The sequence below is a fragment of the Athene noctua genome, chromosome 6, assembly GCF_965140245.1.
Source record: "Athene noctua chromosome 6, bAthNoc1.hap1.1, whole genome shotgun sequence".
Lineage (NCBI taxonomy): Eukaryota > Metazoa > Chordata > Aves > Strigiformes > Strigidae > Athene > Athene noctua.
In genome coordinates, this window is record NC_134042.1 from 12,192,467 (window position 1) to 12,210,903 (window position 18,437).

The 18,437-nt window shown below is 40.8% G+C and overlaps 1 protein-coding gene across 1 annotated transcript in view; it reads right to left on the reverse strand.

Moving 5' to 3' along the window:
- The window catches only part of LOC141961773 (cytosolic phospholipase A2 epsilon-like), a 34,449-nt gene extending 16,334 nt beyond the window's left edge, over nt 1-18,115 (reverse strand). Inside the window, exons 1-6 of the mRNA XM_074909090.1 lie at nt 18,062-18,115; nt 17,577-17,612; nt 10,965-11,037; nt 6,490-6,626; nt 5,659-5,790; nt 4,998-5,038 (exon numbers count right to left, since the gene is read on the reverse strand). Coding sequence (XP_074765191.1) covers nt 4,998-5,038; nt 5,659-5,790; nt 6,490-6,626; nt 10,965-11,037; nt 17,577-17,612; nt 18,062-18,088 — 446 coding nt within the window. The 5' untranslated portion in view covers nt 18,089-18,115. The remainder of the gene's footprint in view (nt 1-4,997; nt 5,039-5,658; nt 5,791-6,489; nt 6,627-10,964; nt 11,038-17,576; nt 17,613-18,061) is intronic.
- Nucleotides 18,116-18,437: the final 322 nt, after the last annotated feature.

Consider the following 18,437-nt stretch of genomic DNA (forward strand, 5'->3'; position numbering starts at 1 on the left):
AAAAGATCCCAGCCTGCATAGTGTGGTGAAATGAAGGGGGAAAGACCCCTCTTTGTAGAGGTAAATATCCAGTAGAGTGTAATATTATCTGAGGTATTGGTATCAGCAAAGTATAAAGTTAGGCTGGTAGTTAGGAGGTCCAAGGCATGACCTTCAACAGGGTGGAAGAACCTACACTGTTCAACAGAACAGCTTGGAAGGCTCAGGACAACACAGGCACTAAGCACTGACATCTGAGATGTCCCTCTTGGGGTGTCACCTCTGCCACCACTGCTGTAAGGAAGCCCAGCTACTGTCACTTGTTGATTATTCTCCACACTGCACTTCCAACTTTTATAACTCAAATTTCAAGACTTCTGCTGGTCACAGTGTAAGACAGATGGTTTTTATTTTTACTTTTCTAATCTGATGATCCATATGCTTGTTTTAAGAAGAGCAAAGGCACGCACTCACCTTTCTCTGAGGCTTTGGAGATTGACTGTGGCTAGAAACACAGCTGAGCTGGGTGCAGAAGAGCTCTTATTATTCAGGTTGGCAGGGACCTTTGAATATTTAGCCTATCTTTGGAGCACTGAATAACATCCACTCCTCAGAACTAGCTGGTAATTTCCCTAACAACCACCCTGCTATTAGACAGCCCTCATTACACATACTAATACTGCTGTCCTCTCCTCCATCACCGTTTGTGATTTGTGGCCTTTCTAAATGCAGACCTCAGTTTTACTATGAGAATTGAGAGCATATTATGGCCTGTGGGAGGGGAAGCCAGGAACAGAGACCCTGGGCATCCTTCTCCACTAAATGTCTATTGAAGGGGTGCCTAAGACTAAGTGCAGGGATCACTTCCCAACACTTGGTACGAATCAAACTGACACCTTCTCCTTTTCAGGTCATGCCTGACTTAATGAAATGGGCAATATTGTATGGGAAGTTACAGGCACACAGATTTTCATATCATGGTTCTCATTCAAAGTAGACCACTGTTCTCATTTCACAAAAAAAATGGATTTTTTTGATACCTATTTACAAAATTTTAATTCTGTCATGTCAGATCCAGCTTCCCCTTCTTTTATTAGCTTACACATAGTGCAGGCTTCATTTCTGAGCTTTCTGATGAGCCAAGAGGAGGGGGATGGTACTATTTCAATTTAAAAAAAACCACCCTGTATCCACCTCTAAGATTCTTTGCTTGTCATCTTTCAACTTAAAACTTTTGCTTTCCGTGCTCCTGAGGCCCTGTGACTTTCTGACACAAACACAAATACTAACAGTACATTTGGCCCCTCATGGATGGAGATTCTGCCTACTCTGAGACTTTCCTCAACAGTGCCCAAACCAAATGGCTAGCATGATCTGCTGGTCCCCCCGCACATGGGAGAAATTTCTTGAAATAACACAGCAGAACTACAGAAAGAAAAAAAGACTTTTATTTTCTAAAAATCATGCTTTTGCCATATTTCAATAATATTTAAATTTTATACAGCTTTTTGTACACCTATTTACATTTATTTGTGTTAGCCGGGCTTTGTTTTAAACATCGTCTTTCACATTTGAAAACAAAGAAAAGGGAGGGGGAGCTGAGAAGAAAGGGTGTGTAAGAGTGGTCCTTCATTCTTCTAGAAGTTGTTTGAGATGCACCTCCTCAACTTGGGACATCTGAAAGATAGAAATAGGCCAAAATGAAGATCAGCAGACCCAGCAAATACTACCCTGGGGCCTTCAGAGCTCTCCTTAGAAACTCCAAGTACCTTTTAGTTCATCAGAAGTCTCTTTGTGGCCCCTCAGTATCAGGTGTGGGCTTCATTAGAAGTCAGAGGGGAGGGGGATGTTGAGCGAGCGAAGCCACCTACTCCAGCGGGACCCTGTCTCTGTAGCAACTCGTACAGGCTCATGTTGATTCTGGACCCTACCAGTGGAAACACAGGGGAGAAAGCCCACGTTACCGTTGATAATCATCAGAAAACAACACAAAAGCACTGAAGTACACAAATCAGCAACCTGTGTACAACGACCTTACCTTTTCCGTCACTGCTGCTCAAGGGCAGCAGCTCTCACGCCAGCTGGGCTTGTGTTATGGGCCCATAAAACACTGGGCAGGCATTTGCAATCCCTTGGCTCAGTTGCTGGTGAAAGGGCACTTGGAGGAAGGAGCATGCCTTCCTCTCTGTGTCGTTAGGCTCAACGCATCTGTCTCTCTGTGCCTGCCACGGGTAGTGGCAGCAGAGAGGTGACCGTTTGCAGGTACTGCAGGAGTGGCATAAGACAGGCAAAGCTAGAGAGGGTATTCATCTTGCAGTTGCAGAAACCGAGCTACCAAAATGAAGGTTTTCTTCCATTTTAAATAAAAGATAGCAGGAATGAATGCAGGAACCAATCTCATACAGCCCACCAGTGTATTGTGAGGGGATTTTACAATGTTCTTTGGTAAAAGTAACACAAAACACAGTTTTTGCAGTGAGGTCAATAGGCAGACAAAAATAGGAGTGACAAAGCCACTATGGTAGGTGCAACCCAGGAAACTTTCTTGGCCTGGGGTTACACTTCATGTGTAATATTATTCATCTGAAATGCTGGAAAGAAAGAACAGGCTAAATACAATAAATTTTGCAACTGGTAAAATCTGAAATGAAGATGTGGAAGGAATGAAAAACTACTTCAGATAAATAGTGTCAGACAAAATGTGATGGTGGGAATAATTATTCATTTCAGAGAGAAACTGCCACTTTTACCCCCAGAAGTACGTTCTCATTGTTCCCATCACAATATCAGATTCATAGAAATTGTCTTGTGTGGTTATCTATACTTCCTGTTAGCACTATGGTTGGGTCTCCCCCTCTGAAAATTATCTCTGTCACCACTTCTTCCATCCAGCAATGCCAAAAATCCTTGCCAAAACCTGCTGGGCTTGTTTAACACAGGAGAGGTTGGTTTGGTCCATAGCTTTCTGGTGACCTATCTCAGCTACTTCAGCTCAGTCTTTCAGAACTTTCCAGGGCTTTTTGGTTTATCACAGGTAATGTGATCCATTGTCTCCAGTTTTAGCACACAAACCCTTTCATTAATTAACTCCTGACATCACTCTTTTTAATGTTGAGGGGAAAAAATACCCCTCTCAATACCCTAACAAAATCACAGTATTTAACCAGTTCAGATGTGCTTACGCCTTTATTCCAGACTTGACTGATGGGCAGAACAGCACTGACTGCCATGCATATGCAAGAAATGCAAATGAGGGATAGTGGGGGAAATGTTTATCTGCCTTCCAACAAGCCCATTTTCCCAAAGAAGCGTCTTCCTTTTTCTCTGTCCTGCTGGAACCTCAGAGGGATATTCCCTGATTTAGGATGCAGCAATTTCTTCCCTTTATGTGTGGAGTTCTTCAGATCACAACTATTAACATGGTCACCCAGGTACCATACTGTGAATTCAAAGTGGATCAGATGTGTTCTCACTGTAGCAACTGAGCCATGACTGTGATTCTTTTTAAAATGTGTTCCTTGGGACTTCCAAGGGTCCTTTTTATTTGTACATCCCAACCATCATCTTCCAACCAGTAAAATTCCTACTCGGACAACACCTAAATTTCTGACTTTATCTATTGAACACATCTCCAGGAAAAGGCCATTGGCTGCAAGGCCAAAGAGAAGAGTTGGATACAGAGCTGGTGCACACATTCTCTGAGACTAATTCCAGCATCCGTCCTCCTATGCAAACCCACTTGGGCATAATATCCAAGCCAGACAACCTACCTGGACCTCCCCCTTCAAAAGACAGGATTATCAAGAGTATGATCCTATGTGCCAACTCCATAAGCCATCCTCTAACTTGCAAATGAAGGAAGACCCGAGACAGGTCATTTGGGATGTCTACTGGAACTCCCTTCCCCCATTACCATTACTGATGTCGTGACACTCTTAAGCTGTGGTAGGCATCATTTGCCTTGTCATTGCTGGGCCTTCTGCCAGTTTTGGTGTAAACAACAAACAATCCACCCTTGTGAGTCTTCATGAGTTGTCACAGGAGGTTCTGAGACTCGTGTATCTCTGATGGCTTTTTTGCTTTTGAACTCTGGGAGATCTTTCCTTCTGCATTCATAACACTGAGCTACTGACTGCCCTTTCTCCATCAAGTCCCAATTTCCCCTTCTGTTAGGAATAAACATGTTATTCAAAATCTCCACCAGTATATTATCCTGCTAGGCCTCCTGAAGTGCCCCAAATGCCTTGAGAAGTTCCCAGCAATACCATCCCTTCACTAAGACTGTTTTAACACCACTTCCAGTCTAATAACGTGGACCAAATTGGTAACAGAAATCCTTTCAAGTAGAATATCTGTGATCTCAAACCAGACTCCTTCTCCAGTTAGAGCAACAGGCTCCCAGATTTCTCCACAGCATGAATTACCTGAAGCAACCACATCCTCTAAACAGTCAGGCTCCACTAATAGCTTTCAAGCCTACCAAGTGAAGCTAGTGCTGCTCCTCCAGTTTTCCTGGTTGCTCGGTCTTCAGCCTCCCACAGTGATCTTTGCTTCTTACTTTATGGAATAATTAGTTCCTCTCCCTGATGGAGCTGATACTCAAGTCTACTGCAGCTACCCATATGTAGCTGGATGAGCTGAACAGATCAACAGAAGAGCATTTTATAATGCTGTGGATTTGAAAAGCTACATTCCCCAAGAAGGGGGTCTAAGGGTCAAAACTTCCTGAATGTTATAATTGTCCTCGTACTTGTGTATCAATTCAGTGACAAAAAGAGAACAGGAGGAAGTTGGTGCCTAGGAGGTAGCAGTCAAACAGGACAAACATGACATTTTCAGATATTTAAAATCTAAGAATATGTATTCTGAAATTCCATTGAACTAGACTTGAGTGAAAACATCTAGATATTGCTTTCAGAGACTGTAGGTTTAAGAAGCACTGTCACATATGAACCATCTTCCCAGACTACTTTTATAATGAATACAACAGTTTATTTAGAATTTAGGACTCTACTCACGTGTTCTGCAATGTGAACTCCACCTCCAGCTCCTCACGTGCCTGAAGAGGGGGGGAAAAAGAAAGGTGCATCACTTTTCCTCATAGCTTTCATCATACAAGTCACATATAATTTGTAAAATATATATATATTTAGAATAACACTTAGGAAAATTCCCAGATCATAAAAATAATTTGAAAACCCATCCTGTGGTGTCAACTGAAGATACTGAATTCTAACATACTGAAAAAGCAGTTGCTAAAACCAGGTTTTTTTAAATCTAAATGACATATAAACCTGCAGATGTAAGAACTGCTATTGTGCTATAACAGCCTTTTTAAGATTTTGATTCCCAACACAAAAAGAATCAGCTGCTTTAATATTATTACAATTTGAAGTGGCTGAAAATTCAGAAATTATACTAACAGCCAACAAACATGCCAGAAATATTCAGAATTAAGTCACTGGATAATTAGATCTAGGTGGTTCCATCCTAGATTTTTAGCAGAGAGATTTGTTCCTAAGAAAATCTAGCATGAAGCACAAATATGGGGATTTAGAGTCTTATAACAGCAGCAAAATACAGTTTAAGTAGATTTTTCCTATAATGAAGCACTGTAAAAGGATATATTTTGATAGAAGGAAAGAATTTGCTTTTGTTCTCACCAATTCCATTGCTCACCTGTGGATTCAGCTGAAACTTCACTCGAACAGTACGCCCTACAGTGAGTTTATCTATGTCAAAGAGAATGGTACAGAGTTCATCATCCCTGGTGACCGTGTCTTCATCACAGACCTTTAGCTCCAGCACATTCTGCAAAAAGAGGTTAACAATATAATGGAGTTATTTCTATATCTAAGAATTCCATAAGGCAGGAAAATCTCAAAATTAAGTTCTCCTCTGTTCCCCTCTCCAGTTTTAGGAGAAGAAGGCAAAAGGAGAAAGAGAAACAGAAAAGGGAAAGAGATTTGGGAGCATTAGACTCCATGTTACTGATAACTGTACATACACAAAGAAGCATGCTTGTCTGCCTGAGGAAATGAAACAAGACACGCAGGTCATGCAGAACATTCATGAATTTGTGATAATAACCATATTAAATGTTTCTACATTTATTTTATGGCCTTTGGCTCTAAGTGTATAAACCAAACAGAGGTACATAAAGAATGTTTAAGGGATTTCCTCTCCACCATACCTAGAACTACTGTTATTTTTATGTGATCTTTATCTTAGGTTTCACTTGTTCATGTCAAGATCAGGAGTAGGATAGTAAGGCCATATTCTGCAGGGCATTTAATTGCTTCTCACTGGTTCAGTATAGTAGATATTTAAGTAACAAATAGCTGGAACACGACAATACCAAGGGGAGTGTAAGCAACAGAGGTTTTTTCGGAGGAATCTTTACCTCCTGCGTTTGGAAACTAACTATATACTTTTTGGTTTATTGTAGTTTTGCATAATCTACTGACTAGCTACAGACAGTAAACGGTGAAAACCATTTATTTTCACTACCTTGACTCGGCGGTCGATCTTATAACAAAAAGCTTCATTCCAGACAGGGTTTTTGCTGTTCCTGATGGTTCTGGTCCGAACCTTCTCGGTTGAGGCAGTAGGCAGCCACAGTGTCACATAACAATCTGAAAGAGTGACTGTATAACAAGAAGATAAGCAGAGTGATAATGTATCCAGAAAGAGAATTACTGCACTGTGCACATTTAACACTCATAAGACACTAAAATATATAGGGTGAGGAGTAAATAACACAGTGAAGCACTCACAGAAAAAGAGAAACATCTTCACACTTTTGCCATGCTCGTTCCCACCTTTTCACTTTTAGTCAGGCTTACTTTTCTTTTAAAACACTACTTTATATTTGAAATAGCACTGTACTCCACATGCAGTACGTGCACACCTATCCATGCTGCATTTAGGTTTATATTCATGACTATCCAAATAACTGGGGCAGTTTAATGTTACCAAACCATGAGGATATCTACCAGTATATGTCCTCTGCCACGTGCACTCACAGCAGCTCTAGGGTGGCTCCTCTGTTGCTCAGACAACACACCTCACAACCTTCTATCTGGGCTATCTGGGCTGCAGACTTGTTTTCTAGCATTTCCTCCCCAGATTTGGTAATTAACTAATTGAAAGCCTTTATCAAAGTGCCGGCTTAAACGAGGAACAACAGATTTTTTTATTTTTTTTTTTTCCAAAAAAAGTAAAGTGTTCGCCCATTAAAGCTGTAAAGTTTGATTTCCTTGTCACAAATCAGAATGTGCCAATTTCATATTCATTCATATATTTGACAAAATTTTTAGAAGTTGTGTCTTTCTTAGCAATCCTTTTGGAAAACAAGATCAGTTCCAGCATCACAGTTAAATTACTATTCATTCTATTCCTTCCTACTACTCTGCCTGCAGACTGGAAGAATCCTGTCATCACTCATATCTGGGGAAGGAAGCCATGAGTGCCAACAAAGACATCAGCTCCTTCTATATTCTGACCTCCCCCCCAGTTTGAAGGAAGAACTGCCAGCAGTGAGACTTGCAGAAGCTTGATGCAGGTGGCAACAGCCTTTTTCTCATACCTATAATGCAAAACATGTGCTCCCTATTTCACATTAGCAATGCTCAACCAGTCACCTGGTTCTTACAGCGACCCTGTGAGTCAGAAGAGGTCAAACAGTTCAACCCACAGTCAATCCCTGCATCACGCTCCAAACCTGTAACAGTGTTATTACATCATATTAAGTACAATTTTCTTCAAGTATTTCCTCTTTATCTTTCAGTAACAACTACAGATTTAGGTTTTTCTACCAGCCATTATTTTTCCAAGCTGTGCCTTTATCATGTAGTTAACCATGCAATCACAATCAGCAAAACCTTGATAATGACTGTGGGAAGGAAAGCGTTCCCAGAAAGTGGCCTTAGCCAAACCTGATCAGAAGTGTAAGACCAATAAGATGTTCAGCAGAGGCACAAGTGTAGGCAGATGAAAATATAAATGGCTAATGATGATTAATGCTACATCTTCCATTTTCAAAGGGCTTGAGACACACTGATGAATTACTTCACAGTGGTAATGTAAGGATTAAGCAAATAAGGACATTGAGAAAACTCGAATGACTTGCCCAAGATCCCACAACATGGTCAGTGTCAGTGCCCAAAACACAGTCTAGATTTCCAGGCCTATACCCAAATCTATTAAAATTATCTTGCTTTGGAACAATGGTAGGGAGAAATATTTTAAAAACATATTGTTTTTCACTGGTGAAGTAGATAAGAATGTGAGAATCAAAGACCAAGAAGAAAGATTTGCTTCAATAAATTAAGCACAAGCACTTCACTAACTAGAAAATATGAAAAAAAAAAAACAACCAAACGTTGACACGGGAAACCCCAAGGTTTAATGAGAAAAACAGGAAAGCTAAAGTGGAGGAAATAAATGTTAACTCAGAATTCTAACAAGCAGAATACTGTTACCATTACAAACAGGTAGAGAAGGGATATTTTCCCACAGCTGAAAATACTGAGGTTTTGGGGAAAACTAACTGAAATGTTTGCCTCTTTAATGCTTCAGAACACATAAAGACTGCCTGAAATATTCTTACCACTGCAAACAAATAATGAACAGGTTTTTCACAATAATTTGAGTTTCTTCAGAAAACAAGTTTTCTGCTGAGAAAATACTCTTCCTGAAAAGTTTTCAAATCTCTCTGCCAGATAGGCTTTAAACAAATCCTTGGGATGTCCAAGTTCTGGATTCAGGGCACCTCAGGTGTGTAAAAATATTATATTAATCTGTTCTTGAGACCAGAATACAAGGTAATAAAGCAGTATGATGTGGCAGACAAGCCAACAGCCTTCATGAAGAAAGGCTGTACAATTCACTGCAGTAAGGAGTGACTGAGCAAGTTGTTTCTGAGGAGGACAGACACAACGATTTGAAGCATAAACAGGCAACCTGCTGGAGTACACAAATGCACATGCAATTGTGCGTGCAGGTTTGCAGATACAACCACAGTGACTGCCTGGTCAGATCACATATTTGGCTGGTGCAAATCACCACTTAGGCATTTGAACACCTGGATTTTGTTAAATAAAAAGTCATGCATACAACTGTAAGCCCACAAAGTGTGTGCTTCTGTACATAAAAATAAGTCTTTAATCTCTAAGAAAATCCAAAACTTTACATTTTTTAAGGTGCTCTCACTCTGTCTAATGAACCAATTCCCTTTTTCAAAATGGCACAATAAATGTTATAAAACAAAGCAGTTTCATCATCCGTCATTTCTAGAGGAAAATCAAGACATAAGCAGAACACAAGGCATTCAGTAAATCATAGCAGAATTTTTAAAGCTGGAAAATAAAAGGAAAAAGCTAAACAGGCACAGTGATATTACACTGCGAAAGACACAGGAGTAACCCAGAGTACCACAAGTAAGTGCAGCAGCAGAGATTTGTTCCCTGATAATCATCATTCATTCAAAAACACTGTTGTTGTTAAGCACAACTTCCACATGTTCCAACCACATCTCTCCTGCCAGAAACCACCAAATCCAACCTCAGATAAGTTTTCCCTCTACTCTTGACACATCACACCAGCTAAAAATCTCAAAATATATAGTAGACTAACTAAAATTTACAGTTGGTTTCCTTAGAAACTACGATGTGCTGCATGAAATTCTGAGTGTAGCAAAAGAAAATTAATTTTGAGCCATATTCAGCAAGATTTGGGCGAACATATTGTGGACCTTTCCTCTTTGTTTTACATCTTTTCATTTTATTCTTGTGGTCTTTAGATCTGAATTTTCTTATTCTCCTTGCCTTTATTACACTGTTTTCTTTCATGCCTTTCCAACCCCTTTAACAAGATGTTTCACCATGCAAATTTCCCCATGAAAGTGACTCAGTAGCAGAATTGTGTTTTGAAAGGCACCTGAACAAGCTTCCGTGCACCCAGGAGGGTGGGTTATGGAGGACCTACGTCTGTGAAATAGAGGCTGTGAGGAAGCTCCTCAATGAGTTTAAAATTCATAATTACACCATTCCTTTTCCTGGGTGAGTCAGTGCCACATCTGGACAGTGAACAAACTGTTCTTTCCACCTATTGCAAGTCTCATTCTCCCACCAAGGATTTTAATTTTAAATTTGCTGCCACGCTCTGATTCAACAAGCTGATGCCCACTAGTCTGCAGAGACAGAGAAGGTGAATTGTTGCAGGGCTTCCACAGGTGGATACTGCCAGACTCTGTAGACTTCCCTACTGCAAAGATTTCTTCTGTCTTGGGCTCTTCTCACTATTAATTCTTGTTCTGTGATCTGGCTATAAACTTTTTTCTCTTGTAGTCTCTATCATAAAAACCGCTCTCTCACTTTCCCTCACTATCCCTCACTCAAACTTCTTTAAAACTCTCAGAGTGGTGCTCTGTATTTTTTTCTGACTTTTAAATTGCTCTCTTCTCTAGGTTAAATAAATTCCCAGACAAAGTGGATTTTATAATCTCTTCTTGCATATTTATAATTTTTGCAGATGAAATAGAATGTTTTTCCTTATACTTCTGTTATTTTCATAGGCTTTCCTACTACTGTTTTTACATTTGCATCACCAGCTCTCTTCTGTCCAGAAATTCTGTAGGGAATACCCAGGTTTCTTACTCAAAAGTACAATAATTGTAATCATTTAAAAAGCAATCCTCTGATCAGCAGCTAAATCTGAAGTCACAAGGGTAGGAAATATGCCTCATACAGTGAGGTATGAAAGCAAGAGATCAAATGCATCACCTTGCTTGAGTTAGCCTTTTTACACTTAGGAGCAGAAAGGAATGCTTCAGTATCACAACAAAAATAATTACACAGTATCACAATTTAAAAAAAATCAGCAACATATCTTTTTATTTCTACACAATTTAAGAACCATAATATTCAACACATATTTTATTTAAAGAATTATAAGAAACATCCAACAATAGTAGAGGTACTCACGCAAGTCTGCCTTCCGGACATTCCTCACTCTTAGTATTTTTACAGTGAGCAAGTTGAAAGGAGATACTGGTCTCTGCATGAACAATTCAAAAGATGAAAAAAGAAAAAAGGTGACATTGAGATTAATATTATAGTCACTACTGTAACCCTGAAGTTCTAATGACGCAGATAAAACAAGATTTTTGAGTCGGTATCATTTATCAAACCAACTGGAGCAGCTGGAAAAACCGTACAAATTTTTGGCACAGAACTCTTTTCAGGTCTGAAATAGAGGCAGCAGATTTCGAAACCACATATGAGTTGAGAATAGGTGCTGAGAGTTTGATTTGATAAAGATCACTTCTTTCTAACACCGCTCCATTATTATCACAGTAAACACCCCTACAGCACATGCATGGGTGTCCTCGCCTCTTACACACCACTGCCTGCAACAGAACAGACTGTTCCTGGGACACCAAGCACTGTCACAGTCGCTGTGCAAGTAGAGCTAAGCAACCAGCATGCACCAGCAAAAGCTCCTGCACCAGCACAAGCTCCCGCACCCAGCCTAAAAGGCCAGACATGCACCTGACAGATGACATGACAGACTTCTCATGAAGACTCTGATCCATCTCTGATCTTCAGACCTGATCACCAGCAGAAAGCGACAAAACTCTTTCCAGAGATGACCTTGGGAATTAACTCACAACTCCACTATATACCAGACACCTTGGGCTCAGAACCATTAATTCTATAATACCTCATAACTCCCATGGCTCATACTAAAGTCTTCATATTCCTCAGGCTATAATTTAACTCTTTCTCCATTTCACCTTGGAGATAACTACTTAACATCTTTCTCTCCCACACCAGTATCTCCTCAGATAGCTTCTTTCCTTTAAAAAACAACGTATGTACAGATATGATTTCTCTCAACACTTACCTAAAATTGGTATTTTGCTTTGAAACTACTGATTCTGGTTTAGAACAGAAACAGGTGTTTTGTGACCAAAACCTTGTTTAATCTTTCTATCTATATGTTGGTAAGAACAGATATAAAGTCTACCCATAAACCCTCTCACTCCTGCATTCATAAACATACTATACCCTAGTAAATTTAATACAGTGTCCTAAAATAAACACATGGGTTTTTTAACTTTGCATCTGCAGTGCCTGTATTAATCCTAAGCAGCAAAAGTAAAAACAACGTACTGATGTTAAGTAGTAAAATGTACATTGCTTCTATTTCCTTCATACATGTTCTACATCGTGGCAGACCATTTGTCTTTCCAGCTGTTGCACAAGGCTTATCCTGAAGTGCTTCACAATGCTTTGATAAAGTGTTCATCAGCTTGGACCATGACATGACATTGGACACTAGCACAATATAATGAAGCAGGTCCTCTGAGCCTGAGCACCTCGAAAACAGAGCAGAGATGAAGAGCAGCCTCCAAAAAAACAGCCTGGGTAATCCCCAGCATACCCTCTTACACTTCCCTTTGGGTTGGTAAGGGGCCTGAAGATGCAGAGCTGAAGGTCAGTGAGACAGCAGCAGGAGGGTCAGAGCAGACACTGATACGGGTACATTTGTCCTGCGTTATCTTAACCTGTCCAGACTCTAGCACAGGGCACAGTTTCATGGTGCACAGTTTGCAAGCACTGGAATTACCAGCTGTGGGACATTTCAGCTGTCTCAAAGAGTATATCACACCTCTGCCTGTTCCATTATCCCAAACATGGCCACAAAGGAGAAACTTTGACAGACACCTTGAAAGAAAAAAAAATAAGATTACAGTCTCCAATCAAAAGCAACTGAAAGACATCATGTCCAGACTATACAGTTGAACTGCCTGAACTACTTTTCCATATGCATTAAATAGAACTGGGTAAAACACAGAATTCCCAGGCACAGGGACTGACAGCCAAGGCTTGGGTATCCTTGTCAAATCTGCTGGCAAGTTTGCTACATTTATGCTTTCCTGCCTTCCCACCCAATAAATTCTAAATCACAGAATCATTCAGGTTGGAAAAGACCCTTGGGATCATCGAGTCCAACCATCAGCCCTACTCTACAAGTTCTTCCCTATACTATATCCCCCAACATCTCATCTAAACGACCCTTAAACACATCCAGGGATGGTGAGTCCACCCCCTCCCTGGGCAGCCTATTCCACTCTCTGACCACTCTTTCTGTGAAAAAATCTTTCCTAATGTCCAGTCTGAACCTCTTCCGTTGGAATTTAAAGCCATTCCCTCTTGTTCTGTCCCTAATTACTTGTGAGAAGAGACCAGCACCAATCCCTCTACAATGTCCTTTCAGGTAGTTGTAGAGAGTGATAAGGTCTCCCCTCTGCCTTTTCTTCCTCAAACTAAACAGCCCCAGCTCCTTCAATCGCTCCTCACAGGATTTATTCTCCAGGCCCTTCACCAGCTTCGTTGCCCTCCTCTGCACTCGCTCCAGCACCTCTCGTATTGAGGTGCCCAAAACTGGACACAACACTCCAGGTGTGGCCTCACCAGTGCAGAGTACAGGAGGACTATCACCTCCCTACTTCTGCTGGTCACACTATTTCTAATACAAGCCAGGATGCCGTTGGCTTTCTTGGCCACCTGGGCACACTGCTGGCTCATGTTCAATTGCTTGTCAATTAGAATCCCCCAATCCTTCTCTAACAGACCTCCCCAAGCCTGTAGCGATGCATGGGCTTGTGGTGCAAGCACAGGACCTGGCACTTGGCCTTGTTGAAGCTCATCCCATTGACATTGGCCCACCGATCCAATCTTTCCAAGTCTCTCTGTAGAGCCTCTCTATCCTCATGCAGATCAACACTCCCGCTTAACTTGGTGTCATCTGCAAGCTTACTGATGATACACTCTAATGTCCTTATCAAGATCAATAAAGATGTTAAACAGAAATGGTCCCAACACCAATCCCTGAGGAATACCACTTCTGACTGGCTGCCAGCTGGATTTAGCTCCATTGACCACCACTCTCTGGGACCGTCCAGCCAGCCAGCACTTGATCCAGGAGACCATTCGCTCATCCAGGCCATAGGCAGTTAGTTTTTCTATGAGAATTCTGTGGGGAACAGTGTCGAATGCTTTTCAAAAATCCAGGTAGACAATATCCACAGCTTTTCCCTCGTCCAAATGTTTCTATCCTCAGCAGTGCTATTTCAGCAGAAGAGGTGCAGCTTATCTTCACCCAGGAAGGACGGAGCTTGCATCCCCTGAACACAGAATGGACCTGTGCAGAAGTTCCCCATTCAGGAAACTGCTGTAACAACTAGGTTTGACACCATTTTAAAGGAATAATCTTTGCTCAGCTCTAAAAAAAATCATCTAGACCTCTACTTTGTGAGACAGGCTCATCTCCTCCAGCCCTAAGTGGCACACAGAGATAGGATCTAATAAGGGTGTTCCTGTGCTCAGCTGTCCCTGTTAGGGGACAGCTGGATGTACCTATTTATGTTCCCTTCTCAGCTGTTACAATTCCCATTCTGGTGTATTTAACTCTCCAAGCATATGAAGTCAATCCTCAGTGCTTCACCCTGGGTTATAGAATTCATTCCCATACTAGAGACTTAGAAGTCAGACCTTATAGCTCCTAACTTTTAGGTGACTGAATGCTTTGTCAAGTCTCGCTGTCAGCAATTTACTCAAAGTCACACAGAAAAACTATTGAGGGTTGTATCTTAAACTGGATAATCTGCTAGTAATAGGCAATGACTTCCACATCTTTCCCTTTAATGTAATGCTGACTATATCGCAGACTGTGTAAGTTCTGAGGCCAGAAGCCTCCCAGGTCAGTTATTACGCACACTTCGACTTTCAGCTTCTGTATTTATTTTGTCTGAGACATGATTGTTACCTCATAAACCGGAAACACAAGCCAGGTATTTTAATAATCACTGCTGAAACTACTTAAATATATGAGATTGCAAATGCAGGACTTGGTCATACTATCCTACGTCAGATAAAAGTTCAATTAGGTCCTGTGGCACACTTGTGCAATCCTTACATATCTAGTGCCAGGGGAGTCAACAGGAGTGTTCATATATGTGAGTGTTCATCCATATGTATTAAAGTCACACAACTGTGCTCTAAAACTTCTCTATTTCAGTAAAATTTCAAGCTTAAAAGTATTTTATAGATTTTTTTTTCTGAAGACACTAGAATGAAACACATACAATATACACAAGTTAAATCAAGAGAAAAGGCAGTTACCGAAGTAAAACACCATGTCAGATTTATTTAGAGCAGACCATTGTTCCCTTAGCTTTCTCTTCTAAAAGGAATAGAAATCTCACACTACTTTACAAATATGAAGACCAACAAAGAAAACATTCAGCCCTGTCAGAAAGAGTGGCAGGACTTTAAAACACCGATCACTGCCTTGCTTCTGACCCTGGGTCAGGTATGTGGCACCTTTTAACTTCAAAGAGTTCTGGAGCCTCAGAGGCAGGCAGGATTTCATTACTTTACTATGTCTACCACCTCAGGCAAGGTCAAATGCATAAGAAACACTTTTCCTCGTACTGAATGTTTTGTATTTATTTCACCCATTTTAAAATATTCCATAGCTGGGTCTTAATAAGCAGCAGAAGTCACTGGGGTTGTTCCAGAATAAAAACAAATGGAGCAGCAGTGACTCAAGGCCTGTTTCTTTCCAAGAGCTATATAAAACTTGCATGGCTTCAAGACTGCCATTTTCGTGTGAATTTTCTCCTCTTCCTGTTTGCAGCTCCACAGCTGGATTTGTATGTTAGAACAAATCCAAATCTTAGAAGAGAAACCACGTCAAGCATTTCCCCAGTTCAGCATGGCTTTTTCTCAAGACCACACTAGCCTACATTATTTTTATATGATACAGTAATCTGAGTAATCCAAAAAGTATTACTTTTTTGCCTGACAGCTTAAGGGCACTACCAACATTTTCTCACCAAATATTTTACATATTCCCTTTAATTTAAATGGCCGCTCAAGTTTAAATCATACACACCCCATGGGTTGTCCTTAAACTGACTGAAGAAAGATGATTTCCTTAACTGAGCCACTGAGTAACAAAAAACAATTCAGATATACTAAGCTTATATATTTATCATCATAAATACCAACTTCAATGGGGGGGAAAAAAAAAAACAACTCAGGTCCTTTCTTATTTTTGCCTCTTGAGCCTCAAAGAGTCAGGGCAGAAAGGGTCTCCAAGTCCTACTCTAAATTGTATTTACTATATTCATGTCAGTTCTGCCACCCTAAATACCCTAAAGACAAGAGGCACAATTTAAAGCCACTGAACTGGACAGTTCTCACACCTAGAGACCTGCTACTGATGTAAAAAGCACTAAGGATTAAAAATAAACCACATCAAAAAACCAAAACAGAAAACACAAAGCACCACAAAAACCAGCTTGATCTTCTAAACACAGGCTGTTTACAGGACTGAAAGTTACAATTTTTACTATCCTAGCATACTTTCTTAGGGCTATGAGACTGTAGACAGAGGCCTAAACATCATTTTAAAAGCTCCTTTTTGAAGAAACTCCGCAGTCTTTGCTTTGTCACCGCATTTCACTTTGAACAGAGAAGGTAAGTGGCTCTCAGGCACAATCAGGCATCAGATTCTGTCAATGCAGCAAACCTTCACAAGGCAGACCAAATTTACCACCATTTGAGAGAATCTCTGTATCACTGCAATCCCCGACATGGAACCAAAGCCCAGAACAAACCAGACTGGGAAACCCCCCCGTCACTGAAGCAGGGGCAAGAGCCCATCTTTCCAACTACAGATCCCCCGCTAGTTGCGACTCACATTGCCAGCCCCAAACCCACTGTAAGTTTCTGAAGACAGCCCCATCCTGTTACCACTGCTGTTATTCCCATTCATCGGCTCACAGCAGCTTATGTGATATATTTTCCTTTATGCTAATATCTGTTAACATGAACATCTGCTAATTGCCCAATGAGTTTTCATTTGCCTGTGCAAAAAATTCATTCTCAGTTCAGCCTTTACAAAACACCTTGTTGCTCTTTTTTTACTTTCAGAGAAGTTTGGGCACTGCTCCCACTCCTATCAGGCTGATGAGATTGGGCTTGTCAGGAGGTTGAACACAAGATATTTGTTCCACAGTTTTACCTGTTCTCACGCTGTGTTTTTAAACACCGTATTACACAGAGATCTGCAAGCTCTACAAAAGGTCATTACACTGCACAAAAATACTACAAGGAATATTAGGGAACTAAACAACTGAAAGACGCATTTAAATGGACTCTTCTTATGAAGAACTAACGTATAAGATAAATGGGTGTTTCATCCAAAGAAATCAAAACACCAAAAAAGGGATGAATTAAAAGATTAATATAGGTGAAGTACAAACCAGTCCAGATACAGCACAACACCTACTCACAGCATCATAAGCATCAGACACCAAAAGAGGCCAGACTATTTGAGAGTTTACTGAAAGCCAAGGCAATATTTTGTCTACAGAGTTGAAGTCGCAGCTCAGCTTTTCATTGTTCAGTAAATATTGCAGTACAGTTTCCCCCGAGCCATTGAATTCCTAACATTTTTTCTGGTGATCTGCATTCAGCACTGGACAGTATTTAATGAAGGGCCAGCTAATTACCACCTACCGTTCTCACCGCTGGTGCTGAAGTGCCCGTAAGTGTCTAGGAAAAACAACACAAGGCAAAGTTAAGAAAACTAATCTACACGTTAAACTCTTATTTTAGGCTGACATTTTAAAACATCTCGCATTCAAAGCCATACTTAGAGCTACGCTCATTAACGATGCTCAGTGGGTGCTTTACAGACCACCAAACCCATCAACCCTGTGCCAGCTTCGTATTTCCTTGACATGAAGCTTTTTCTTAAGGAAGCACAATAAGTAACACCATTAGCCCTAAAACATAGTTTGAAAATGCAGACATGCCACAAGTTCTGTAAAAGAATAGACTAGGAAAATCATCCTTGCAACCACGAGACCTGAGGAACAGCAAACTCGCTTGCCGTGGATCGCCCATACACCTCAAACAGCTGCTTCTCCTCTGTGATCAACTTAACTGAAATATCGTCAATTTTACCCACTTCATGCTTGCCATTGGCCTCCTTTGCTTACCTCATTTGAACTTAAATTTGATCCCATCGCAGCCCCAGTTGCATGTAAGTCCAATGTTAAAAGATACAGAGTCGTACAACTGGCAGGAACTCCTCATGCAGATTAGGGGTGGAGGAATAGGGATTTTATGACAAGGCTCTTCTGCCCCACCCCTTTATTATTTCCAGTCATCAGGCAGTCCCCTCCCTGCTTCCTGCAGCCTATTAGAACACCTCAACTGAGTCAGCAGAACAAAGAGCAATTTCTTTCCTACCTACAGCGATGTTTTGGGGGGTGGGACACTGAAACCCCTTTCTGCCCAGGGATTGCTTTCTTGAAAATACTACTGCTACTGGAAGTTTTGTATTTATGCAAGAACTCTAACCCCCAAGCAAAG